The following is a 27,940-nucleotide window of genomic DNA, read 5'->3' on the forward strand; positions in this document are numbered from 1 at the left end:
ACTCATTTGGACAGCCAGGAGAGCATTTATTGCTACTGTACCCGCTGGTACAGATTTGGTACAGCTTTGTACAAGTTTTGCCATGGCTGCACATTGATTTGAGTGGGGAAAAGGTTCATTTACAGCTGCTGTACTTGCCGGTACAGGTTTGGTACATTATTGGTGAGCACTTAGTACTGCTGTACAGTACTTTGGAAGGGCAACAAAGCACATTTAAGGTGCTGTCCTAAATTTGCAGCAACCAGATTTTGGTGTTTTCATCACATACAGTGGGAGAAAAGTTGCATTTGTGCTTCCGCAATGGGAGATAAAGCTTGGGAGAACAACTGTGAGCACTTTGTGTGCTTTTGGTGCAGTGTTTGCACATTTTGCAGGGAGTCAGGCATTGACAGGTTGCATATTGCTATGGCAACCACAGGTGAGAGCTCTTCATTGCTTCACATCAAGAAGCTTGAAGGCTCACATAACTATGATATTTGGCAAACCCAATGCTATAATGTGTTGCTCCAGAAAAAGCAGCACAAGCCTATCAAAGAAAGGGGTGTAATGCCCGCTTCTCTTACTGCTGAAGAGTGGGAAGATATGGATGAGCTGGCAAGATCTACTATCATGTTGTCTGTGTCAGACTCATTACTTTTTAGCATTCGTGAAGAGAAGACAGCTTGGGGAATGTGGCAGAGATTGCAGGACTTGTATGCCCAACAGTGCCTCAAGCAAAGTGTATTGGTTGAAGAAACTCATAGGTCTTCAGATGAAGGAAGGGGCGTCTATGACAGCCCATCTAAATGAGTTTAATGGTATTGTCAGCAAGGTCATTAATCAAAAATTGGCAATGGACGATGAGTTCAAAGCCACTTTTCTGTTATGCACTTTGCCAGAGAGTTGGGACACATTCAGGACAGCCACTAGCAATTCGCATGCTATGCTGTCATATGCAGATGTTGAGGGTGCTCTTCTTCAAGAAGAGATGAACAGGAAAAACAACTCTGTTGGAAAGTCCAATGCAATGAATGCACGTGGGAGATCCCAACAAAGGGGAAAAAGCCAAGAACGGGGAAGGAGCAAGTCTCGCTCCAAAAAGAATTTGGAATGCCATTATTGTGGCAAGAAGGGACACATTAAAAAGCAATGCTACAAATGGAAAAATGATCAAAAGGAAAAGGAAAAAGGCAAAGACAAAGAGAAAGATGAAGCCAAAGATGTAAAGCCAAAGGGCAAAAGTGGAGTTAAGATTGAAGAAATCAATGTGTCACATGCAGGTGGCAGTGAGGATGAGGTCCTATTTACGTCTTCACTTGATGCCCATTCACTTCTTACAGGTGGTCATGGTATGCACTCATGGATCATTGATTCAGGTGCCTCCTTTCATGTCACAGGTTGCAGAGACTTGTTTGTCAGGTATACTGCTAGCAATGAAGGAGTGGTTTATTTGGGTGATAACCATGCATGCAAGATTCTTGGCAGAGGTGATGTGAGGCTTGTGTTTTCAGATGGCTCACAGCTTATGCTCCATGATGTCAGGCATGTGCCTGAGATCAAGAAGAATTTGCTTTCTACTGGACAGCTTGATGATGCTGATTATGTTACCACATTTGGTCGTGGAAAGTGGAAGATTAGTAAGGGCTCACTGGTTGTTGCCAGAGGCTCTAAGGTGGACACTCTTTACTTTATGCATGCAGGTGTTTGTCACCATGCTAATGTAAATGCAACCGAGCTGCCGGAAATTTCTATGTGGCATAGCCGGTTGGGACACATGAGTGTCAAGGGAATGGAGCAATTGTCTCATTTGGGTTACTTGCCTTCTCTAAAGTTTTCAAGTTTTCAGTTTTGTGAGCATTGTATATATGGTAGGCAACTGCAGTGCCCCCACAAGAAAGCTCTTGGACAGAAAGATGCTCAGTTAGAGCTTGTGCATACAGATGTATGTGAGATGCCTCAGCTTTCTTTGGGAGGGGCAAAATATATTGTGTCTTTTATTGATGATGCCACACGCAAGGTGTGGGTCTATCCTCTTCGTTTGAAGAGTGATACATTCTCAGTGTTTCAGAAGTTTGTTGCTCTTGTTGAGAATCAAACTGGTAAAACACTGAAAGCTTTGCGTTCCGACAATGGTGGAGAGTACATGTCCAAACAGTTTCAGGACTTTTGTGATGCTAAAGGCATCAGGAGGGAGCTCTCTACTCCTTATGATCCTCCACAAAACAGGACAGCAGAGAGGATGAACAGAACCATACAGGAGAAGGTCCGTTCTATGTTGTCACATGCTGCATTACCTCATGGTTTTTGGGCTGAAGCTGTTATGACAGCCATTCACCTTATAAACAGGTCACCTAACACGAGGCTTGGTGGGAAAGTGCCAGAGGAAGTATGGATAGGGAAGCCTCCGTCATACAAGCACTTGAGAGTGTTTGGTTACGTTGCGTACGTGCACATACGCAGGGAAATGCGCACCAAACTTGATCCTAAGTCTCACAAATGCATATTCCTAGGATATGGTGACAGAGGTGAAATGGGGTATAGACTTTGGGATCCCGTGAATAGAAAGATTATACGCAGCAATGATGTCATTTTTGATGAAACATGCATGTATAAGGAACCTGCAAGGCAACAGGAGCCTGGCAGAGTCATCTTTGATGATGATGGACATCATGGACAACAACCAAGGGCTGTTAATCAGCCATTACAGCAGGAAAACCAACCCTTAAATGGTGCTGAAAATGGTCCAAATGGACAGCCAGAGATGGCAGAAGATATCCCTATGGATATACCACAGTTAGAGGAGATACCGGGCATGATTTTTCAGCCTTATGGCATGGAACAGGAGCCACCAATGGGTGATATGCAGGCTGGACAGCAACCTGCAAATGATGGTCATTGGGTACGGAGGTCCACAAGACCCTCTAGAGCCCCTGACAGGTTTGTTCCAGGGGTTGACTACTTGATGCTTACTGACTGTGGGGAGCCCTCATGTTATAAGGAGGCTTTACAGAGGGCAGACAAGGCTCTTTGGGAGCGTGCCATGAAGTCAAAGATGGATTCTCTACACAAAAATGGAACATGGAAATTGGTGCATTTGCCTACAGGCAAGAAGGTTTTGCCATGCAAGTGGGTTTACAGGCTCAAAGTTGCACCAGATGCAAAGCCAAGATACAAAGCCAGGTTAGTGGCTAAGGGCTTCAAGCAGGAATATGGTGTGGACTTTGATGAGATCTTCTCTCCAGTGGTCAAAATGACCACACTTAGAGCTGTGTTAGCTTTGGTTGCGCATGATGATCTGGACTTGATTCAGATGGATGTGAAGACTGCTTTTCTTCACGGTGATCTCCATGAGGAGATATATATGCAGCAGCCAGAGGGTTATGCAGTGAGTGGAAAGGAGAAGCTTGTATGCAAGCTGAAAAAGAGTCTTTATGGGCTCAAACAGGCACCAAGAGAATGGTATCATAAATTTGATACATTCATGAAATCTCAAAAATTCAGGAGAAGTGACATAAATGTTTTCCCACATCTTATGAATGATAACCAATGTATAAATTTACCTCTAGCTTTCAAGACTTAATTAAAACCTTTGATTTGGCCTTTCTCCCTTCAATTTTTTCGCCTCCTTGTCCATTGGCCTTTTACTGCTTCAAGATTTTGACTTGTCCTTGGCTCTAATTACCACTTACAAGAGGGTGATGTTCCTCTTACACAAAAGTAATTAAAATAATCCACCTCCTCTCTCTCTTTCTTCTCATCGTGTCGCCACGTCGACCCACTCCTCCCGCAAACCATTATGGAGATCCAAAACCTTGCCAATAAACAAAGACGAAGACCACCCCCCAAATCTCAACCTCAATAATCCCTTAAGGAGGTCACCAAGATGAAGTGGATACCTAAGAGTACCCTTAGCTAGCCAAGAAAAGCATGATATCGATGCAAAGCCCTAGCAGTTCCCATAGTCTAAAGCCTACCCATGAGTGAAGATTTGCCAAGAAGCCAAGAAGAAGTCCCATGCAATAGATTTTTACCCAACCCCAAGCTACGACGATTGATCCCTATCAAGATGTAAGAAACTCAAGGCTCCTAACTCCATTTGGATCCTGAAAACCTCACGAGACGACCGCTACCTAATCTCCTAAACCAAAGAGAGTTAAATGGCGGCCTCGAACACCAATTTGAGCCCACCATTAGTCGACATTCCCTTGGGTTCCAACTAAGCTGCTAGAAGTGCAAGGCTACTACCAACAGAACCCCTATATATGGGTTCCAAAGTCAAGAAAACTCATACCATAAGCCTCAACAACCACGCCATCAAATGCCAACCAACCAAAGATGGAGTGGACACTAAAAGGCATGCCTCTAACATCAACCCAAATTCTTAAGCATGAATGGAGAGCAGTGGGTTCCACCTCGACTCATATGACGAGACCTCCTCCAGAGAAGTCGGAGGAGTCCATGAACACCAAGCAGCAAGAGGTAGTGCCTAGCCCATGTGGACTGGTGGCCTTACCACCACCCTATTTTCATGAAAGAAGAGCCACACATGGTGCCAAACTCCAAAGAGTCTCGTGAACACAATTCCATGGCATTATCGAGAAACCATCATGGCTCAAAAAGATTACCATGACCCCACAACACCTGTGTGCCATGCCGCAACACCAACTCACTAGTTGAAACTAGAAAGACAAAGCTCAATCAAACGCACTAGTAAAGCTACCAAAGACAATAGTGAGATCAAGTCTTTTGTCGTGGGGATGGCAAGCGACTCTTGGCTTCAGTCATCACTGAAGCCACATAGTAAGACAAAACCTTAAAACCCCATTGTACACATATAACATAGCACTTCCTATTAATTGTACATATATCCAAAACAAAACAAAAAACAATCAAAAATTAAAATCAAGCACATACACCTACATGCACACACCAATGCTCGCAGATGCACTCTACACATGATAACATATGCATATATATGCATGTAGACATGGAAGCACACACAATCTCCCACTAAAAACCAACCTCCTCGCCTCTCTTAAAAAACTACCTACATAGATCCTTTAAATTTCCTCCCCTTAAATTTTTGAAACACCCCCTCTTGGAGAAAATTTTCACATGCGCGTACACATGAATCTTCACAAAAAAATATTATCGCATACGCCACATGGAAATGCAGGCCCACATTGCCACGTGGCATCGGGTGCCACACAACACCTGAAAAAATAACTTTAAAAAAAGTGTTGCATGTGCCAAGTGGCAACATGGACCTATGTTACCATGTGGCACCAAGTTTACACACATCTTTCTACATGATGACGAAAGCTCACAAGACATTTTAAAAAAAACTTAGCTCACGTGTGCTACATTGCAATGTATGCTCATGTGTCAAAATTTACTTTCTAAAATTATTTGTGTGTGTGTGTGTGTGCGCGCGCGCGCACGCGCATGTAAAGAGGAGAGAAAGAGAGAAAGAGAGAAAGAGAACAGAGTAAGAAACAAAGAAAGAGAAAAAAGTAAAGGCAAAGAGAGAGAGAGAGAGAGAGAGAGAGAGAGAGCATAAAAACATCCCCCGAGAAGAGAATCAAGAAGCAAACATAAACGAGGAGCACAACTGAAGCCAATAAAAGCCCGAGCTCCAGCTCTTTCCGCAAGGCGCAAAACATGCCCAAAACCATGCCAATCAAGCAAGGGGGAGATGCCAAATGCAAAGCCACATCCCACAGTCAACATTATACGACAAGCCACCCATCCCTTGTAACGTACATGCCACATACTGGGTGTTCTAAATTCTTCCATTCTCATGAACAACCAAGCCTTATCGACCATCCTCGTTAGACATCAACAATTAATTTCTTGTCTCAAACCATGTATATGAGTCCAAGAAAGCAAACAATTAAATGTCAAAGAAAACAATCTGTTAGAGTTTTCACCAAAAAAAGCTTCTACATGAGTCCACCTTTTCCCATTACCCATGTACAACACCTACAATATACACGAGCTTAGCATTTAGTAGAGACATCTCAACAAGCACCGATATCTCAAGCACCTACAGTAAGCTTCATCATCGATAGCCGTCCAGGTACATTTAGTAGAGACATCTCAACAAGCACCGATATCTCAAGCACCTACAGTAAGCCTCATCATCGATAGCCGTCCAGGTACATTTTTGAATTGGAAGACCATGGTGGTAGACACAAGCCTAGCCCATGGTGCGACCCATTCCTCAAATGAGCAGGAACCTTCCATGGCCTCGTCTTCAAACCCACCACCCATTGATCCACATTGCCTCTATCCCTAGTGCTCACTAATAACAAATCCCTCGAGCCATAGAGGCTAGTTTCATTTTGCAACTATGGACAAAGCCAACTCTATGCATCAATAATCTAATGGTCTTGACTTTGCAAAAAAAGAAAATTTCAAGAAAACGTTAAAGAAAGCAACAAAGACAACTGAAGAAAGTGGTTATATTGGAGTAGCACACACAAGGGCACACCTTCCACCCATTGTCCATGCACGTCACGTGTGTATTTCACTACCGGCATCATATTTTTTGTTCATATCTCGCATCTCACAATACACAAACACATGCACCTATAACTAACCTCGTCAATGCCAACCCTCCAGATACATCTTTGGATGGAGAATTATGACACACACAAGCTTGGCCCATGGTACAATCCATCGCCTGGAGAACCCTTGACCTTGCAAGTACCTCCAAACGCCTTTTGTGAGACAGAACCATTGCGAAGGACCATCTGTATTTGCTTCCATCTAAGCGAAGAGAGCTTTCCCTTCACCCCATCAACAAGGAGCACTCCAGTGTGACAACGGAATGAAGGGCATAGTGGATGAGCTCACACACCCATATAGCGAAGTTGCATTTACGGCTTGAAGGCAACAAGGCCCACTACGGCAAGACTAAGGTAAGCTCTTGACTTGAACAACTCGTAAAAGCCTTAAAAATATAAGCTTTTCTTTAGTTCACATCGCATACCCACTACATGGCGGCAAGGTAGTGCTCTACCTGATAAGCTACATCTAGTAATTATGAGGTTTAACAACCATTATTGTAGATGAAATCCATTAAAAAGTAGAGAATAATTTTGGAGGAGACAGAGGTAAACGCATTTCAAAAAACACTCATAGTTAAAAATAGTGAATCTTCTCAAACAAGCATCAACAAATATAGAGGAGATTTCTTGACACACATCTCTACCCCTTTTTCTCTTTCTTTGAGCTCTCTCTCTTTCTTCTTCTCTCTTGATACACACATGGGATTTCTCTCTCCCCCCCTCACTCTCTTTGAGCTGTCTCGCTTTCCCGGGCTTGCCCAAATTGCTCCTTTTCTTCCCGTCCTCCTCATTGTCCTTAACGATAGGAATTTCATTTGGATTTTCTCTTCATGTTCAAACTGATTTGATAGAAATCAGAGCATTGCTTGAGCATCTATGACTTTAGTGTAAGAAAAAAGAGCCATTAGGGGGAGCACACTGAGGGTAAACATTGACTAAAAATTTCATAAACTCATCAACTCCAGTAATTAATCTCAGCACCCACAACTGACCTTAATCATCATAAAATCAACCTTTAGTTTTCTGCCTTTGAATAAGGTGACCACGACTCATCTGCAACCTTCCCCATCCCGGACCCTGCATTTCCATCAGCAGACACCGGATGCCTGCCCATGTCGGAAACTACCACCATATCCAACCTGTTTCCCATCTGCATGTCTGCACCCAACGCCCTATTCAACTGCATGCCTTCTGGAATCCCACCAACAAAGTAACCCCTTAAAGCCATCAAGTTATTAACTGTCATAGATGACTCCATAGGGTTCCTTGCGAAGCTATTGCTACCTGCTCCATGCTGTCCATGCCCTGCTTGCTGATGCTGTAGCTGGGCTTGCTGTAATGCTGCTATTTCATGTGGGGCAAATTGGAGAGAGTTTCTTGGAGCCATCATGGATGGTGGTGTCATTTGCTGCTGGGCTTGTGGCTGCGTTATATACTGCACTCCTAGTGGCAAGAGAGTTGGTGGCTGTACCTAACATGATCCCAAAAAATCAATCAACAAGCACATCAAGCAACAGGTCACTTGCCTACTGCAATTATTCTTCACACCAAGAAGATGAGCTACCTTACCTGGGTAAGTACAGGGGGTTGCTCTGTTTGGGAGTCTGCCACAGCAGCCAGAAACATTAGATTGGACTGCAGCTTTTGCTGGAAACTGCATCACAAAGTTAAACACCACCAGAAAACCATTAGGCTGACCACTTCCTCTCTGGTATGCAGCATTCATGCATGGAATGCAAATGTCAAGCATAGATGCAAATCAACTATAGCAGGTCCAATTCTCAACTAGTCCCATTCATGGCTCCACTTGCTGAGCATCATGCAGAACAACCATCTTTTTCTTGTGCTTCTCTTTGAGAGCTGTACCTTTAAGGCAAAACCATTGTAGCAACATGACACAGAGCATCTGCCTCTTTCTATTTGATGAGTAACAAAGCATTGGACTCACTGGAGTCACGAAATAACCAAGCAAGCTGAAGCCACACTAAAAACCCAACATAAAGCTGTAAACTCTATCAAAGGTTGTCTAAAACTTTACACCCTTACGACCATGAGTGTGCACTCAACAAAAATGTGCCCAATCACCTCCATGATCCCACTATACAACAGACGCGACCGTGGAAATTAGCTTGTGGAACTAAGGTTACAATCAGTAATTTCAAAACAGGAAAGATCAATGTCGTTTAGGAAAGTAATAGCAGCTATGAATAGTTCACTTCTCAATACTCACCAACACTCGGCTATGACACATCTTGATTGCAATTGAAGTAACAACCTTGATAAAATTCCTTCATCAATGTTTTGGGATTGGCACATCTAACACGGTCATAGACAATCTATCCAAGATTAACTAATGTTATATCCCTGAATCTAAAGGTGTAGGAAGGAATCATTGTGTAACAATCATGACAATTGTGCCAACAAAAGTCTGGAAAGTGAAAGTTACCATCCAAAGTCAAGCTATCGTTCCTTCACATCATTTCCTAGTACACACCAAGTAGCCTACAATCACAAGGATCCACATAAAAAGAATGTTGGTTACAATCACAAGGATCCACATAAAAAGAATGTTGGTTACACCCTGTACTGCACGGATCACGAAGTATCTGAAGATACCACACATCCCACATCTCAAAGTCCAAGCATTCATCAAAAAACTCTTAGGCAAGACCTACCCAAAGAAGGCTCTCGGGTCCATCCAAGTCGTCCAGATTAAAATAACAGTCATCCAAATAACAAACGACAATCTGTCAAATATCAAAGATAGATGGAACACAAAGTGCATCACCCCATCTCAACCAAGAGTTCACAAGCTCTTGGATCTTCTCCACTAAATCATCCCTTCATATAGGCCTAGGTAAATAGGAGAACTCAAGTCCGAATTGTTTAGCTAGAGATCCGGGATTACCCACTGTAAGCGTCACATCTCCCTTATCAACTGGCCAAAACCAACCTTTTTAACATACTCACCCTCCACCTGTTAGGCATCGACAGGCTCCCCATGGAATCCTTAAGTGGAAAAAAAGAAGCTATCAAGTATCAAGAGGAGAATCGTGACGAGGCTTAGGGAAGCGTAGAGCTAGGTAGGTTGATTGGCGAGCTGGGCTAGGGATGGGGACTGACGGGCGAGCACCCAAGTGTGGACGCCCAGTGACCGACCAAGAGCCTATAAAAGGGTGGCCAAGGTTAGTCAATTGGTCATAGAGTCTCGCGAGTCTTTGCGAGAGCTCTACGGTCAGGAGCCTGGATCTAGTGCAGACGTGCACCTGCTTCATGCAACTGAGGCCGGCAGCAGTCTCGACTCTTGAGGCCCGTGAGGGTAGCTCCGTGGCGGTATGGGACGTCACGGGGAAGAGATTGGTCGGTGCGTCTTGCTAGTTAGCTCAGCTCGTGGCTCGGTGGGGACAGCCAAGACTTGTGGGCTTTGCCCACGACTGTCATGGCTGGGTGGTGAGTCAAGCCTACACCCCCTTCACGTTGTTTGGCTTTGTTTTGCAAGTTTCGAGTCGTGTTTCAGGATTGCTCTACGAGGAGATCCGTGGGGATTTGACACCAAAATTGCATCGCCTGCTTGAACCTTCTCCCTCACAAAATGATAATGCACCTCAACGTGCTTTGTCTCAACATGATAAACTAGGTTACTGACCAACTGTTTGCTGCTCATGCTATCACAATAACTGCCCTATCCATGGGCTCACTCATATCTGGAAGTAGCTTTTGCAACTAAGCTATCTCACATGTCGCCATAGCAATGCCCCTATACTCGAGCCTCTCTTGTCACGTGCATCCCGCACTTGGATGCCACGTAGACATTTCTGTACAGAAGGTGCAGGACCTAGGATGGTGAACTGGTCCCATGTGAGCCCAGTCCGGAACGAGTCAGCCAAGGATCCATCTCAGTCGTCCGATGTCAGGTGTGCATTGTCCTGCACATGAGTCCAAGGTCAGGTGTGCACTGTCCTGCACATGAAACAGTGCTAGTCCGCGCTGTGAGTCTCCCTCTAGAATGATGTCAGTGGTTCTATGTATCTGGTATGGTACCGGATGCCAGATCACTGAGTAGATAGTGGTTAGGACAAGGAGCCAGCCCATAGGGCTACCCCGGATCTGAGTGTGGTAATTAGACTTATCTGATACAGACAAGAAAGGGCAGTTTTTGTATGGCCTGGACACGCAAATCCAATGGGAGGTGCGTATGTTTAGGCCAGCCACCTTTGAGGACGCACTCTCGCTTGCGTAGAGTGCAGAAATGAAACACAATGGTGGCAAGCCCAAGACTTCCCAGTAGGCTTCTCCCAGGGCTAACGCCTCGGGGAGCAAAAGCCAGAACCAGAGGGGGTCTTCCCCAGGACAGAGCCTGGGAGCCTCTGGCTCCAAGAACTCGAACAATGCGTCTAAGCTTACTCCAGACCAGAAAGCGGAGGCAAGCAAGACAGGTGGCAAGTTGAGTGCTGAGGAGCTTTCTAAGTACAAGGAGGATAGATGTTTCTTTTGTCATACAAAAGGACATATTTCTCGGGATTGTCCGAAGAAGCCTCCAAAGGCCGCCGCCGCCTCCACAGCTTCCGTGGTGGTGAGCTCAGCTCCCACACAGACCCCAGTGGCTAACCCTAGTTCTTCAAACCCCGGTGCTTCAGTTGAGCAATTATTAGCTGGGAGCTCGAAGATAAGCAGAAGGGCACCCATGAACAGGAGTATGAGCGCAACGAATTGCTCAAGTCCTTTGGCTACATAGGTGGCCAGAGAGTCGTTGTCTTGTTTGACAGCGACAGCACAGAGGATGTGGTCATGGAACAAGCCGCTAGGCGTGCCCGTTTTGAGCTGACTCCGGTGGACAAACAGGTTGAGGGTTTTAGCACAGGTATGACAACGAGCGTCAAGTATGAAGCTCTAGGTGCTAAGTTAGCGATTCAGGGCATAGAGTTTGTGCGTGACTTTATGGTTGCCCCTCTTGTAGGAACAGACATAATTTTGGATATCCAGTGGTTTCACAAGTTTCTTCCTGATGTCAAGTGGGACAAGCACACGTTCTAGATCAATCAGAATGTGTCAAACACCCCGATGACCATTAAGTGTGAGTCAGGTATTTCAAACTTTCCGCTCATAAGCCACTTTGCAGGCTAAGCGAGCAGTCAGGAAAGGCGCACAGTGTGCGATGATTTACATCCAAACAGCCCAGACAGTGGCCAATGCTTCCGAGAAGTACTCCATGAAAAGTTCCAGAAGATTTTTCTTCGGGACAGCCTCCCTCCCCAGCTCCCCCCGTCCAAACCGGAGGATCACAGGATTGACCTCCTCCCAGGCTCGGAACCACCGAGCAAGTTTCTGTATCGCCTTTCTAAGGCAATGGAATTGGAGTTGGACCGCCAACTCCAAGAATTGTTGCAAGCTGGCTTCATCCGCCCCAGCGTGTCGCCATTTGCAGCACCGATCTTGTTTGTCAAGAAGAAAGATGGGTCTTCCCGATTGTGTGTCGATTATCGTGCACTCAACAAGCTAACTATCAAGAGCAGATTCCCAATGCCTCGAATTGACTATATTCTCGAGAGGCTGAATGGAGCAAAGGTGTTCTCAAAACTAGATTTAAAGAGTGGGTACCACCAGGTACGGATTGTAGAGGGGGACATCTCCAAGACAGCCTTCCGTACAGAACGGGCCCACTATGAATTTGTGGTCATGCCATTTGGTTTGACGAACTCCCCAGCTACATTTAACCGCATGATGATGCGTGTTTTCCGAGAGTTGATTGGAAAGTGTGTGTTCATATTTCTGGACGACATACTCATATTTTCAGCTACAGTTGAGTAGCATGACATTGATGTGGAGAAAGTCCTTAAGTTGTTGGAAAGCAACGAGCTCTACGTCAATGAAAAGAAGTCAGAATTTTATCTGTTTCAGGTGCATTACTTGGGATATATAATTAGTGCTGAAGGCATTCGACTTGATCCGGCTAAAGTGGCCGAGATTGTTAACTGGGAAGTACCTCAGACGGCCTATGACATTAGATCATTTGTGGGTATATGCCAGGCATATTCCATCCACATCGAGAAGTTTTCTAACCTCTCGGCAGATCTCACCGATCTGCTAAAGGGAGTGAAAACAAGAAGGCAAAAGATTCAAATGACTCCACGAGCATTGGAGGCATTCCAGAACCTCAAGGTGGCTTTATCAGAAGCGCCTTGTTTAGCCCTTGCCTCCTGGGACGAACCATTTCAAGTGATCACCGATGCGAGTAACATCGCAATTTGAGGGGTATTGCAACAGAATGGTCATCCAGTAGCTTACATGTCTCGTAAGTTACTGCCCGCCGAAAAGAACTATTCAGTCTATGATCGTGAACTCCTAGCAGTGATACAGGCCTTGAAACATTGGAAACATTTCCTATATGGCCGTGACTTCGAGGTTCGCACTGACCATCAAGCATTGCGCTGGATTCAGACGATGCCAAGTGCACAGTGGAGTGATCGACAACACCGCTGGAGTCAGATATTCCAGCAGTTCAGTGGTATGATTGAGTACCTTCCAGGAAAGGCCAATCTAGTGGCCGATGCTTTGAGCAGGAAGGGACAAGTGTCTACAATTCAGACCACTAGACTTGACCTTGTTGGTACAGGACTAGAGGACATGAAGCACACGTACGCGGATTCCGAGAAATTTGGTACTCAGCGGGAACAAGCATTGGATGCCACAGGACCATGCCATTTTCTGATACGCGATGGTTGGCTTTTCTACAAAGGCCGACTATGTGTCATGAAGTCATTCCGGGCAGCTCTTCGCCATTATGCCCATGACACCATTATAGGTGGTCATAGGGGCATGAATTCGACTCTGGAGAAATTAGAACGGCAATATTATTGGCCAAAGATGAGGCGTGATGTGTTTACATATGTACAACGCTGTGACATTTATCAAAAGGTGAAAGCTCCTCGTGGAAAGAAGATAGGGTTGTTACAGTCCTTACCAATTCCTGAGGGTCCTTTCCAAGACATTTCCATGGACTTTGTCACAAATCTGCCTCCTAGCCCGAGTAAGCGTAATACGCAGTGCTTAACTATTGTTGATAGGTTTAGCAAATTTGTTATGCTTATTCTGTGCAGGGCCAATGTGACCGCCGAGGATGTTGCCCAGCTATTCATTCGGCATTGGTACCCGATTGGCGGGATTCCTAGAATCATAGTGTCAAACCGAGATGCCAAGTTTACCAGTCATTTTTGGAGGGTATTGTTTGATAATTTTGGTACTAAGCTGAATTTTTTCAGTGCATTCCACCCACAGACAGACGGCCAGACAGAGATATACAACCAGTTGGCCTTTGATGTGCTGAAGTGTTATGTCCACGATCAGCAAAGTAAGTGGGAATCGTTTTTGCCTTTAGTTCAAGCTGTTTAGAATGACTCTTTTTCTTCAGCTATTGGCAGGACTCTATATGAGGCAGCGTTTGGAAGACCTTTCCAGTCATTGTTAACCAGGACGTCGTCTTCAGTACCGGAGGCGAACAGAGTGACGGAGTTTTACCAGGAGATTTTAGAGTCAGTAAAGGATAGATTGGCTAAAGCACAAGAGGCCTACACTCGACAGGCCAATAAAGACCGAAGGGATATGACGTTTTCGGAAGGAGATTGGGTTTATCTTCGGATAATGAAGCAAAGATTGACGCAGGTGGGCAAGCGATGCCCAAAGTTGTCTTTCAGGAGCTTCGGATCTTTTCCCATCTGGAAAAAGATTAATGAGGTGTCTATGCAGTTAAATCTACCTCCGAGTTGGACTATGCACGATGTATTTCATGTCAGTTGGTTAAAGCCATATGCAGGTCCACCCCCTTTTTTGTCACCAAGGCCATGAGTTGTTTTGTCATTGGTGGGTGCGCCTCTGTAATATGCAACGGAAGTCTTTGTATTGGAAGATCCTGTCACACAAATGCTCACACTGTCTTCTGTATCCTGAGTTTCGTGAGTTTAGCAATCCACTTTAATACTTCAAACTTTAAAGAGACGAGAGAGAGAGAGATGAGAACTGTACACCAGATTGGGTCCCGAATTACCCACTGAAGGGCCCCCTATCCCGATAACGAGATAGTATTTGCTTTATTACTTTAGAGAGAATGACTGTGGACTGTAGATAAGCCAAACATAAGATCTCAAAGGATCAAAAACCGCTGAGCTGTACTGTCGAAACACCTCAATGAACTGATCTCGAGCCTATGCACTCTTCCCAAGGGCATGGGGAAGGACTGCACACATGAGGCTGAGAAAGGACTCTGTTCTAAGCTATGTAACTATGCTGTAAATGCTTATGAATGATATATCACCTTCACCAGATGACTGTTGCATGTATGGATGATGCATAGAAGGCAGAATACTGTTGTAGAACTGATGCTGGACTGAAACGCAGACTGTAAAGTCGAGGATGACAGAGTGGCTGCCATGGAGTCCTCTAGAGGGTGAAGACCAGAATGAAGCTGAGACTTGCCGAAGCAGAAAGAACCCCAAAGCTGAGAGGACTGCCTGCAGGTGACGGAGGGGATGAGGGGACGGAGGAGATGCTACAAGGGGAAGGGGGGGGGGAGCTGAAGGCGGGGGAGAGCAACAGAACGGGCGGACTAAGGAGAAAACAAGATGGAGGGGACTAGAGGGGGGGCAGAGCAAGGAGAGGGGGGGATAAGCTCAGGCGGAGAGGCAGGAGGGGAGCGGGCGGAGGGGAGAGGGAGGGGCGCAAGCTGGGAAGAAGAGGGGATGCCAGAGGGAGGGATGTGCGAAGGCGGAACAACAAGGCAGAGAGAAAACAGGGGGGGGGGGGGGGGGGGGGGGTGTTGGGGCAGCGGGGAGAAGGCAGAGGGCAACACGAAAAGGAGAGGGGCAGGGGCACAGTCGGGCAGAAAGCACAAGGGCGGGGGGAGGGGGAAAGCTCGAGGTTACTCTACCACTGCTGCTTTGCCTAGTGAAATCAGCTTTACAACTAGAGATAGGAATTTGAGCTCTTGGTTTTATGATTTGGGGTCACTAATGCCTCAACTACTTTCTACCAGATAATGAATGATATCTTTCATATATATCTGGGAAAGTTTGTGAGTCTTCTTAGACCTTAGAGGAATATGAGCTTTTGTATCTTGGACACATTAGTGTGTCCAGATTGAATACGAGAAAATAAGAAAAGTATTTGAATGGCCAATTTTTGAAGACCATCACCCAAGTCAAATCCATTCTTGGATTTGTGAATTCCTTCCAGACCTTTATCTCGAACTATGGAATGGTTGCATTGCCTCTTTTAAATCTTTCTAAAGGGGTGGAGAAAGGCAAGTACAATAAGTATAAGGTTGTGGAATGGATTGAGGATCCAGACAAGTGTTTCAAAGAGTTGAAACATGACTCCTATATGCTCCAAATAGTGGATCCCGAGTAAGCCATTTGTGATGCCAATGATTACACTATTAAAGCATCTCTAATCTAGAATGATAGACCAGGACTGACCCGCAATTTAAATGGCCTACACATGAGAAGGAGCTGTATGCTCTGATCTATGTGCTGAAAAGATGTGGCTCTACTTTTGTGGCCTATGTGGATAACTCTTCTCTTAAGTACTCTTGTCGTTCCTTTGAATTGAGGGAAAGAAACTCACGACGATTTGAGATTATGCAAGAGTTTGACTTTGAGATTGGTTATTGGAAAAAATCTACCAAAAGAAGGTGTCACAGGCCTTGAGTAGAATTGGACAAGTAAATCGGCTTTCATTTATAGACATTCACTCTGACCTTTATGACTCGTCTAACAGACAGACAGAATCTTTGGGTAGAATCTCAGATATTGTCCAGGCTAGGATGTCCCCTATCAGTGTTCGTTTGAGAGAATATTATATTCCAAACGGTTTGCTTTTCCGAAAAGTGAATTTCTATGTACCCAATGTGGATGGTGCAAGGAGTTGCATCTTATTTGAGTGTCATGACATGCCCTCTGTTGGGCATCTTGTGGTACTTAGGGTTGAGTATTTGGTAAGAAGAGATAAAACTGAAAGTTGATGTCAAACAACATATTCAAAATTGTCGAGAATGCCAAGTCGTTGGTGACTTATTGTATCCATTGGAAATACCTAAAAAGTATTTCTATGGACTTTGTGGTTGGATTACCAAAGAATTTGAGAGGGAATAATGCTATTTGGGTATCATTGAGAGAAAATTTTAGGTCTACAACTTGCTCAATTATTGTTAAGAAGTTGTTTAGCATTTATGGCTTGCTAGTTGAAGTTGTCATTGATCGTGATGACTAAGTGGCATGAGGTGTTCAAGAAATTGGACACAAGGCTAAGGTATGAGCTCGTCTGATAATCCTGAGTCTGATGGATAGTGAGTTTAATTCCCCCGTCCAAGGTTGAGCACAATCTTGTCACAAGCAAGATAAGATATGGGACAGCACAAAGAAAATAAACACAACTGAAAAATAATGATGCATACAAGTATAAAATGAAAACAGGTACCAAATAATGGATTTGTATCGATGTCGACTCGAATTCCACCTCCAAGGAGCACGCCACGTTATCCAAGCTCTAGCGTCACACCATATGCAAGCTACCCTCCACTAGCCTCTGAGCAAAGCACGCTAGAGCCAGGACCAAGTGGTAGATGCCCATACGCGTGCACGTGGTTGAAAAACCAGAGTGTCCAAACAAATCTTCTCTTCTCCACAGGCACCTTGTGGCCAGCCAAAGACAAGGGGAAACCCTCCAAGCCACCAGAAAAACCTCCAAGGTACCTTCTCTTGGTTTGCAAGAGTCTCTCAGATGTTAACCATATTATCCTCTCTGACCTCCTTGGCCTGCATACTCATATGACATGATTTGTGTCTCCAAAAATACCCCGAAGATGCTGTCACAAATGCTCTGCAAATGGTGATTGAGAAAATTCAAGTCTCGTCTCACCGCCTCAAAGTGGAGATGGGGCGAGCAGAGGGCATTGTGAGGGAGAACCGGATCTGCTGGCTCTGCACTATGGAGGAGTACTATATCTATAGATGCCCAGCATATTACGAGATCCGAGGGAGACTCCATTCTCTTTTTTGGGAAAGATTTGGCTCACTATCCAGGACAATTGACTTTCCCGATCAGCGCTGCCTAGGGCTCTATATGAGAGCCTCCTTTTTGCAAAAAAGCAGAGCCCAGGTTCCAGCAACCACCCATCACGAGGTTCTTCCAAGTGATGTGAGGGCTCCACCAGACAACAATCCTAAGGGGCATTGGAGTCCGAGGATCTCCTCAGGAGGAACAGACAACACATATAGCTAGGGCTTGCACCATCACAGCTTTTAGAAGTCACCCTACATAGAGACCATCAGCTGCAGCACAAGGCTAGACATCCGGGGCACTCTGGCCCAAGGCAAACCTCCATACAACAGCTTCAGATCCAGGAGATTCTACGATGACACAGAGATGTCCCCCTCGGGATCCCGTTCCAGGTCCTACATTCACCCATCTTGGACATTCTTGATGAATGATGATGATATCTCCCTACTGTTATCCTCATTGAACCCACATGAGCCCATAATGTATTTGCTATCTCTTATTGTAGCCACATGAGCCCATGATGTATCAGTACCTTGTATTCACATGTTATCAAGGCATAGATGGCTAGTTTTAAATTCTTTTCTTTTCAATTTTCCACAATTCAGTATTCTCATGGATTCATTGTACTGCTTTTTGGTCTCATAGACCATTGGGTCTTTTGAGGACGTTAATATTGCTCTCTCTTTCACACACACTTTTTTTTTTTGGTGAAATCCACTGTTTCATTATAATTAAAATGTACATGCATGGCTGTCCCAGAGTGGGATAGCCAGTATCAAAAAGCTAAAAACAGTGATAAAACACTTCTAGCTGAGGCAAGGAAAGCTGTCCAAGGAAATGAGCATCTTGAAGAGACTGAAGCAAAGAACAACAAAAATAAGCATAAACATCCACCGAGGTATGCTGAAATAACTGTGTGTTCCGTGCATGATATACGGTGCACAGAGCCCAATACCAAGAGAAGAACTGAGCATAATCAGGGTGGGAAGCAAATCTACCAAAGAGCCAGAAATGCCTGCCAAAAGTGAGGCTAGGAAAACGAGCATGGAGAAGAGCTGTAAAACGAGCAAAAAAAAATCACGAACAGTATGACAGGCCCATAAAAGATGCAGCACAGTGTCACGTGGATGCGAACAAGTTGGACAAACTGATGAAGCAATCCGCCTGACCGCCAACAGAGAACCCACTGGGAGTGCACCCACCAAACACCGCCAAAGGAAAACCCATTGTTTCAAAGGAAGTTTACTTTTCCAGATGTGATGAAGGCAAGTCTTCCAGCATGCAAGAGACTTGTCCAAGCACCATAGCCGATTACCATGCTCCTGAATCCATGGCTGCAAGAGAAGAATGCGATAGGCATTTTTAGCTATCAGATCCACAAAGGAGGAGGAGGAATAACTTGGGAGCCCACGATCAAACCTCCAATCTAGGAGTGGCAGAGTAGAGAACAATGGCGAAACTAGGTGAAACGTCTGCAGCATAGTAATAATAGCATGCCAAACAGGCCTATGGTGCATACCCAAATGATGACGCCTCCTGGCCTGAGGGAAAGAGGGTGTGCAGCCCCTTTCATCGATCACATCAGCTACAGTACAAATTCCCCTGCAATGAAGAAAATAAGCCTTTCATGGTTAAGAAAGGGCTAATGGGCAATCAAAAACACGGCTCCAATGTATGCTTTGCTGGCAAAGGGTGTTGCCAGGATCCGGAGGGCGGCCCGACCATTTTAAATAAGAGAGTAATTGTTGCCAGTCATGAAACAGACGAGTAGAAAGGGACAACCAAGAATGCGTCCCTAAAAATACCCAAATATGACATCCTGTATACCAAGGGTCCAATGCCCAAAAGCACTAACATACTAGAAAGCATAAGTGTCCAAGGTTTCTGCTGCTCCACAACTGTCAATAAGAGTGTTGTCTTTCTCGCTAATACATGAAAATGAATATTAAGAATGTTCAAGCCCCCATGCATTTTTGACATACATACATAATTATACCGGAGTAGACGAACCACTTTACGGTCCGTTTCAGTGCGCCAGAGAAATTCCATCGCTTTGGACATGAATCGATCAATATCTATAGAGGACCAATGAATGAGAGGCAAATGGAACTAGACATACACCATAATGATAGATTGAACAATCCAAAGGCGAACATGAACCGCCAAGTAGAAAGTTTCCAATAATCAAGTTTATGATAAAGCTACCCACCGCCTTTCTTGTGCCAAAGAAATATGCCATCCAATGGGGTACCCCAAATGCCGCACCACCTAATCTGGAGGAATCAAAAGACCCGGCCAATCACGCTCCTTCAAGGCCAAGAGCTTGGATTTGTCAAAATTTACTTTTAAACCCACTGCCAGACCATCCAGGTCAAGGACATGCATAATCTGTTGAAGATCTAATACAGAGTTTTGTAAAAAGAAAAAGCGTCATCCGCATATGCTTGACTAACAAAATGAGAACTCCAGGAATGTTAATGCCATGTAAATGTTGCGCTGAAGCCATGGCATCCATGTGTAATAGCAGGGGATGAGTGGCAATAGCATATAACAAAACACTCAATGGACAGCCTTGCCTCAACGCGCAGTGCCATCCTCATAGAGCCAATAAACCACATTCTGCATTTTCGGCCCAGACCCCAATTGAGCCATGATTGCAGCAATGAAGTCCCAACGAACATTGTCAAAAGCCTTTTCAATATCCACTTGCATAATGAGAACATCCTGATCTATGTATTTGGCATATTCAATGCCTATAAAAGCATTGGCAATATTATCCATGATCTGCCTACGTGGGACAAACCCATACTGAGCTGGATGCAACCCACGACGGAGAAGATGTGACAATCTAATAGCCAGCATCTTCGAAACCAACTTATACACCACACGCATTAGTGTAATCGGGCGCCAATCTGACAATCGTGCACATAACTGTTTTTTGGGGATCAATCGCAACAAACCTTGTTTCCACAAAGAGGGCAAAGAACCAAATATCCATGCATGATTGATCATATGCAGCAAAAACAGGGCACAATTGATCCCAAAATTCAGCAAAGAATTCTACTGTCAAACCATCCCATCCAGGAGATTTAGAGCATCCCAATCGTGCCAATGCAGCAAACAACTCATCCTCTGTAAATGACAGCTCAAAATCATGTGCCTCATCCAAAGATAAAATGGGTTGGACCTGCCCAAGGAATACATTTCTGGCATCCATAAGCCACATGTGGGGGAGTGGGTTTGTTTGTCCCCCACAACACACAAAAACGATTAACATTTCCAGTAGAATGTGGCGGGCAAACCACTTTTCCAAGGGCTTCTGCTAGATACAGCAATGCAGGCCTGCAATATAATGGTAGATCAACTGCCTCAACCCAAACAGGACATTTGTGGTGTATAAGACTTTGATAGTCCTTGGTAGGCAACCAAGGATATACATGCACCAATTGAGTCCCAAAAAACAAAGGGGATTTTTCCAAAAGCTGTTGCCAACGTCGAGCATCCGTAAACACAACCTCATAGAAGCCTTTGGCCGCCTTGTAGCATCCCGCAACAACACAGCCTTTAAGCAAAGATTTCAGCCATTGTGCAACATCTCCAGCATCAGGCATGCGTCCGAGGAAGAATAATACAACAGCTCGCTGAGCCAAACTCATAACAACTGCATACAACACTTGCCCTGGAACAGAAACACGAAACACGGGCACAGGCTCATCTCCTCATGCGTGATTGATCTCAGAAAAACCCTCGTGCAAAGTACAGCAAAGGGCTACAGCTTAGGATTAGCACAACGGTCCTATGCTTCATCAATAACGACCTGACGACGCTTGAGATCACCTCTCTTATATTGCTGAATTTCCATGACTTGAAACCTCCCCGCCCCCCCCCCCCCCCCCCCCCCCCCCCACACACACACACACACACGAGCAATAGACAAGAGAAAACACAGAGAGGATGCAATATACAAAGTAGGCAGCAGATTCTGCAAAGAGTTCAAAAGCAGCACGAGCAGCACGCTTAGTCTTCACACAGGTCGCAAGCAAGCAGCTATCACATAGTTCGTAGGCACAGGCGATCAGCTACCAGACAGGACGTAGGCGCAGGCGAGCCACGAACCACACACACACACACACACTCTTACATTTTTTAAAGTAAAAACCAATGTTCTATTACCAAGAAACAATATACATGGGGAGGATGTACTTCAGAGAGAAGTCATTTTTAAAAAAACCAATGTTCTATTACCAAGAAACAATATACATGGGGAGGATGTACTTCAGAGAGAAGTCACCCAAGGAAGAAAGCTAGAAACAACAGAAAAAGACTTCAAATTGTGAGATATTAATAGCCTCCAACTGTCGACAGTCATGTAGGGACTGGCGAAGATTGGCACGAAAGAAAGCATAAGAATCAAGAGAAGGTTGTCGAAACATAGCACACTTTTTTTTTAAAGTAAAAACCAGTGTTCTATTACCAAGAAACAATATACATAGGGAGGATGTACTTTTCAGAGAAATCACCCAAGGAAGAAAGCTAGAAACAATAGAAAAGACTTCAAACTGTGAGATATCAATAGCCCCCAGATGTCGACAATCATGTAGGGACTCGAGAAGATTGGCACAAAAGAAAGCGTAAGCATCCAAAGAAGGTTGTTGAAACATAATAGTCGAAATATAACACACACACACACTTTTTTTTTTGGTAATATCCAGTGCAGTATATTTATATGCTCATAAATTTACATGATGGGAGGTCTCCGAAATGGAGAGTATCCCTAAGATTAGAAACATAAAAAGAAAAGCTCTATGCAAGAAGCATCCATATCACCCTCATGGCAGGCATCATATAAGGATTGCCGCAATGAGGCTCGGAAAGATTCATATGACTTGTGAATCTGCCGACCCAAGTATGCCAAATTATGCTCACTCAAGATTGTCCAAAGAGCCCAATATCCCACCCAAGAGAGAAATAGTGAGTATTGAGACAAAGACACACACATGCACATGTGCATATACATACAAAAAGATTTGGGTATAAGGGTGATGTACAATAATTCCTAAATTATTGGTCAATGTCCAAAATCTAGATTTCACTTTTACCCATAGTTACCACGGAACGGGAACGTTCCGGGAACGTCGGATGCTAGAACGGGAGCGGGAATGGGAACGGGAACGGGAGCAGATCGGGAACGTTGCGGAACGCCACGTCATATGACATGTCAGCATATGACACAAAAAAATGTAACTTTTTGTATACGGATAGCCAAATATGCTTCATAATATTTGCTCCCCCAAGACATGAACATACATTTCTGCAAGCAAAAATAAAAAATAAAAAATAAATCCGGAACGTCCCGACGTTCCGGGAACGTGCCTTCGCCCGGAACGGCGTTCCGGCGTTCCAAGAAGGCGGAACGACGTTCCGTGGTAACTATGCTTTTACCCCCCACAACTAATCTCTTTTTCAATTTTCACCATGTTTTCTTCTTTATCTTGCAATATCACATGGGTTTCCTACTATTAAAGTGATAGCATTTCACAAAAATAGACCAAACTAAGGACATACAAACCAATATATCTTAGATATAGGTAGCCCACTCAGAGATGGAATGTGAGAACATAAGGAACGGAAGACTTACACTATACATTCGTTTAGGTTGCCATGATTTTGGTTGTCCAAGATCGCGAGAATCAATTGCTTATTTTCATCAAGATACTGCACAAGAATTGCATAGAACAAAATAAAGTACCAAAGTTGCATATGAAATAATTTGTAAAATATAGCAACTAATGATCAAAAAACAAAACTGCTTTACAATTATAGTTTACTGAAATTGGAAGATGACAAGAAAAAATAACAAAGAAATTGCTATCTCAGACACTCAAGGGGTAAACCTGTGACTAATCTCCTTTGATTAACAGGAATTTCAACAGGTGATATCAACCAAAAGGAAAACTGTAAACTTTCCGTTCCTGCCAAAGCTCCAAATCTCTGATAAGGCAGCCACTAAACATCCAGAGTCTCCAAGAAAAATGTGTGGATGGGGGGACAACATAGTAATATTCCCTCATTGTCCCAATACTCTCATAGGAAGAAACATTGCCATCCACTAAAAGGGCCTCACTGATTAGCATAGTTTTTTTCCTTCAAAAACTATCTCTGGGTTTGAAAACCTCTGAAAACTAAAATTCTAAAGCACCCATAGCAAGAATCGATGAGCTGAAGCTGGAGCTCTCCCCCCCTGCACCCCTAGCACCCCACTTTGCCATCGCCTCTTCCCCCGCCCCCCCCCCCCCCCCTCTTTGCCTCTTCCCCCTTACGCCTGTGCGCAGCCCCCCCTTTGCTTTCTCCTGCCTCTCCTGCTGCCACCTGACTGCTTCCCCCTCTGCCTGCAGCCCTCACCCCCGTCCTCCTTTCTGCCTCCCCCTGTGGTGCCTGCCTGAGCTCTCCGCCTCCGCCTTCCCCTATGGCACCTCCCACCTGTGCTCTCCCCTTTCTTCCTTCTCACGCCACCTTGCCCTCCTGTCCGCCCCCTCGCCTTCCCCAACGCCGCCACCTCCTCCTGTCCATGCGCCGCCCAGCTCCCTTAGCCCCCATTCTTTCAGCGCCACTACCTATTCCTCTGCTTCGAGGCAGCCCTCCTTTGCTCTCTCCTGCCTCTCCTGCTGCCACCCGACTGCTTCCCCCTCTGCCTGCAGCCCTCACCCCCGTCCTCCTTTCTGTCTCCCCCTGTGGTGCCTGCCTGAGCTCTCCGCCTCTGCCTTGCCCTTTGCCTTCCCCTATGGCACCTCCCACCTGTGCTCTCCCCTTTCTTCCTTCGCACGCCACCTTGCCCTCCTGTCCGCCCTCTCGCCTTCCCCAATGCCACCTCCTCCACCTGTCCATGCGCCGCCCAGCTCCCTTAGCCCCCATTCTTTCAGCGTCACTACCTATTCCTGCTTCGAGGCAGCCCTCCCCTCGCCTGCTCCTTTTCCGCCCCACGCCCCCTTCCTCGCCCACCCCCCCCCCCCTCCCTGGGTTTGGTGCTTACAGCTTTTGGGGTTAGTTTATCGGTGGCAAGTTTCAGCATTCTCTGGTCTTATACCCCTAGGAGGACTCCATGGGAGCTGCTCCATCATCCCTAACCAAGGCCACTATCCCTTGCCTTTCCTTTTCCGAAGAAAATCTCCAGATTCTCGCTTCAACTGTTGCCTCTTTGGAGGCCTCCACCCTGGTGCCAGGTGCGCGGACAGTTCAGGGATCTTTTACAAGCAAGCCTTCTCGGCGCGCCTAGAAAGATCACACACATTCATCCTCTTGGGCATGGCTACTACCACATTGAGTTCGATTTGCTTGCAGCTTCAAACAGAGTCATGCAGCTGAGCCCCATCGCACTACGTACGGCCCAGGCCTTCTTTGCGAGGTGGCAATATGGCTTCGACCCGGCATCCGATCCTCTGGCTAGTGTCTCGGGCTTTCTTGTGATAGTCTGCTTTCTAGGTCTTAGGAAGGAATACCTTCCCCTCCTTCTGGCAATAGGTGGTGCTATCGAAGGGTGATGAAATCCCCCGCCCCCCCACTGCCGCTTGGGTTCTTGCACGAACAGCTAGGATTCCATCCCTTCACATCTATGTCGCCTCCCCAGACTCAGTGCCTCACATCATTTTGCTTCCTAGTCTGCCGGGGGGACCCGATTTTGCAAAGAGTGGAGTACTCTAGCCTCCTAGGCCAATGTTTCATCTCTCGCTAGATGGGACACCACGCTAGAGTTTGACCTCGCCGGTAGTCCAAGAGGGCACCTCTAGTTGTCTCTCCCCACCCCACCAGTTCAGAACCTCCTCAGGGGGTGGGTGGGACACAAGCTGCCATGTACCAAAGCACCAAGCCCGACTGAGGCTGATGTTGGAGAGTGGCTAACCGTTGGCCCAAGGTGCGACCACTAGACGACATTGAGAGCCAAGTGGCATCAAAAGGCACGCCAGGCTGGCACGACCAAGGGGGATACGGTTTTGTCAGAAAACCAATTTGAGCATTTATCTCAACAATCCCCTGACGGTGATGGGGCCCCCTTGTAATTCCCTCGTGGAAACCCGCCCCTAGGCCCCCCATTTTGGAGACCGTTACCTCGTCAAGAGCCCCCTCCAGGTTTTCAGTTAGTGGAGATCACTGTCCCTTCATTGCCTACAATTGGCCTTGCTTGGGCCTCACAGCCAACTCCCCCCCCTCGAAGTCTACCTCCACTCTCCCCCCTCCTACTTCCTCTGCTTCGGTTGTTCCAAATCCCCCCTTGGCCTTTCCAGAGCACTCTCGTCCCCCTCCGCTTGCGCCAAATCCGGAGTGGTGACAGTCTACCAGCTCTATCCACCGATTGATTCCCCATTTTTTGGAGCCGGTAGAGATGACCATTGCTACCTTTCCAGTCTGGGCTCTCCCTCCAAAGTCGCCAAGTGGCCCCCCCAAGGTGTTGGGACAACCAGTCGACTACAGTTTTTCAAGTGCCTCCCAATTGATGGCGCTAGCATGTTTGAAGAGACGATGGCTCCCATTCGCATTTGTGTCTTGTTATACCACTCAGGGCCGTCCACCCCAGAGAGTGGAGTGATGATGTTCTCCTTCCTCTCGTATGCAGCACAAGGAACGGACTGGAGTACAGAGTCAGTATCCACAACTATACAGGGGCAAGCCATAGAGCTATCGCATCATCTGCACGATCTACACATCACAGATGTGCTTACCCACCCCTGGCCCTTGGCTCAAATGGAGTTGGACAGCTCCGAACTCAGGGATTAGGCAAGAGAGATGGTGTCCTTCAGCCTGGAGGTGCTGCTCTTTGTTTTCCTTCATGTTTTTGTGGCAATACCTCTTCCCCTATCCTATAGATACTGTCACCATTTGGCCACCCATTTGTTCCATCTTCATTGCTGGTGCCACTTCTATGGACCTGTCACTCCATAGAGCGGCCAGATTTATGCCATGTTCACATGAGGCCAAGCCAATGTCTCATGTGAAAGGGCGAGTCACTTTGTATCACATGGACGGGAACGAGTTTCGTGCCACCCGTGTGTGACCAGGATCGTGCCATATGGACGGGAGCCTGTATCGTGTCACCGGTATATGATTGGGACGATATCTTGTACATGGAATTGTCACTCCATGGAAGGACCCGTGTTTGAAGTGCATCTTGCCTATGGGACTGTTACTCCATAGGATAGCCAGTGTTTTCACATTCTGTCACGCTAGATTTGTGCCCGACTAGAATGTTTTGTACAAGTTTCATGTAAGGGAGATTCCGTCCATTATATGTGCACGTGCATTCATCTTTGCATGTCTGAAATTGTTTTTGCATGACTTGTATTTGTGTATTTGCTTGTTATGATGTGCCACTTACTGAGCGGGGATGCTTGTCAATGAGCCGTGAATCTTGCCTTGTTTTTTGACATGTTTTGTAGCATGTGAGCAGGTGGTAAGTATAGTGTATTCATTTATTTTAATGTGTTATTCTAATCTTTGTATTTATAAGGTTATGAATTCACATTCATTAAAATTATTGGCCATGGGCAACAATAAATATGGGTGCCCAAAAACCATCTGAAGTAAGTTGTGCATTTGCCATTAAGAGCACACGCTAATTAGGCTCTAACGACGTGGAGGTGAGAGACCTTGCCAACCTGACTTTCTCCCATGCTGTCGACGTGCTGAAATGAAACTACTACTCTCTCTCACCGGCGTATGGAAGCATCCTAACTCTCTTACCCCGGTGGACTGAAACGGAAACACCAACACTACTCTTCTCTCTCTCACCAGCATATGAAAGCACCCCGACTCTCTTATCCGGTGGACTGAAACGTGGACTGGAGCAAAAGCCCGATTCTCTTTCTCTTTTCAGGTGGAATGAAGCATCCGATTCGTTTCCCCTCTCTAGTGGGATGTAGTGAAAGCTACCGACTCTTTATCTATCTCTCTCTCTCTCGGTGGACTGAACTGAAGGTTGTGTCCTAGAGGAGAGAGAAACTTCTAGTCATGACATCCTATCTTTCCCACAAGCTAAGGGCCGCGTACAGTTTGATACAGCAAATTATTATTATTATTTTTCTTCCTTGAATTGTGAATAGAATACCTGCTATCTCTCATTGGGACTCTACTAGATTTTATTGTCCCTGTGCTTGTCCTGACCGTGCTCTCAAGTTTTGAGAGCCAGTGAAGGTCAATGGGCATGGGACTTTGGAAGTAAAGCTTCCTTTTGGAGTACCAGGTTTTTCTCCCTCCGCGGTGAATCGCCCTACTAGGTGTTAGTATGGGTGTGCGTGTTGGTGCACGGTCCCGGAAGACCAGTGTAGTGTGGGTGCTTAGCCAAGTGAACA

The 27,940-nt window shown here is 45.7% G+C and overlaps 1 protein-coding gene and 1 long non-coding RNA gene across 10 annotated transcripts in view; one reads left to right on the top strand and one right to left on the bottom strand.

Moving 5' to 3' along the window:
• Nucleotides 1-7,122: 7,122 nt before the first annotated feature.
• Nucleotides 7,123-27,940, bottom strand: part of LOC147633893 (GRF-interacting factor 1-like) — a 59,745-nt gene continuing 38,927 nt past the window's right edge. The window contains exons 1-5 of one of the 9 annotated variants that reach the window (XM_086804514.1): nt 23,495-23,857; nt 23,239-23,315; nt 8,998-9,053; nt 8,121-8,205; nt 7,123-8,016 (exon numbers count right to left, since the gene is read on the bottom strand). In XM_086804514.1, the coding sequence (XP_086660640.1) occupies nt 7,567-8,016; nt 8,121-8,177 (507 nt within the window). In that variant the 5' untranslated portion in view covers nt 8,178-8,205; nt 8,998-9,053; nt 23,239-23,315; nt 23,495-23,857 and the 3' untranslated portion in view covers nt 7,123-7,566. Of the gene's footprint in view, nt 8,023-8,120; nt 8,206-8,417; nt 8,491-8,997; nt 9,054-23,238; nt 23,316-23,494; nt 23,858-27,940 lie in introns of those variants that run through there. The other 8 variants (XM_086804511.1, XM_086804509.1, XM_086804512.1 and 5 more) reach the window with 8 other exon arrangements.
• On the top strand, nt 16,711-18,175 carry LOC147633894 (uncharacterized). Its single transcript, XR_015266865.1, has 2 exons — nt 16,711-17,289; nt 17,404-18,175. It is a non-coding gene; the product is annotated as an uncharacterized LOC147633894 (long non-coding RNA).

This window comes from Cibotium barometz, chromosome 11 (assembly GCF_041138505.1).
Source record: "Cibotium barometz isolate CiBa-2024 chromosome 11, ASM4113850v1, whole genome shotgun sequence".
In the NCBI taxonomy this organism is placed as follows: Eukaryota; Viridiplantae; Streptophyta; class Polypodiopsida; order Cyatheales; family Cibotiaceae; genus Cibotium; species Cibotium barometz.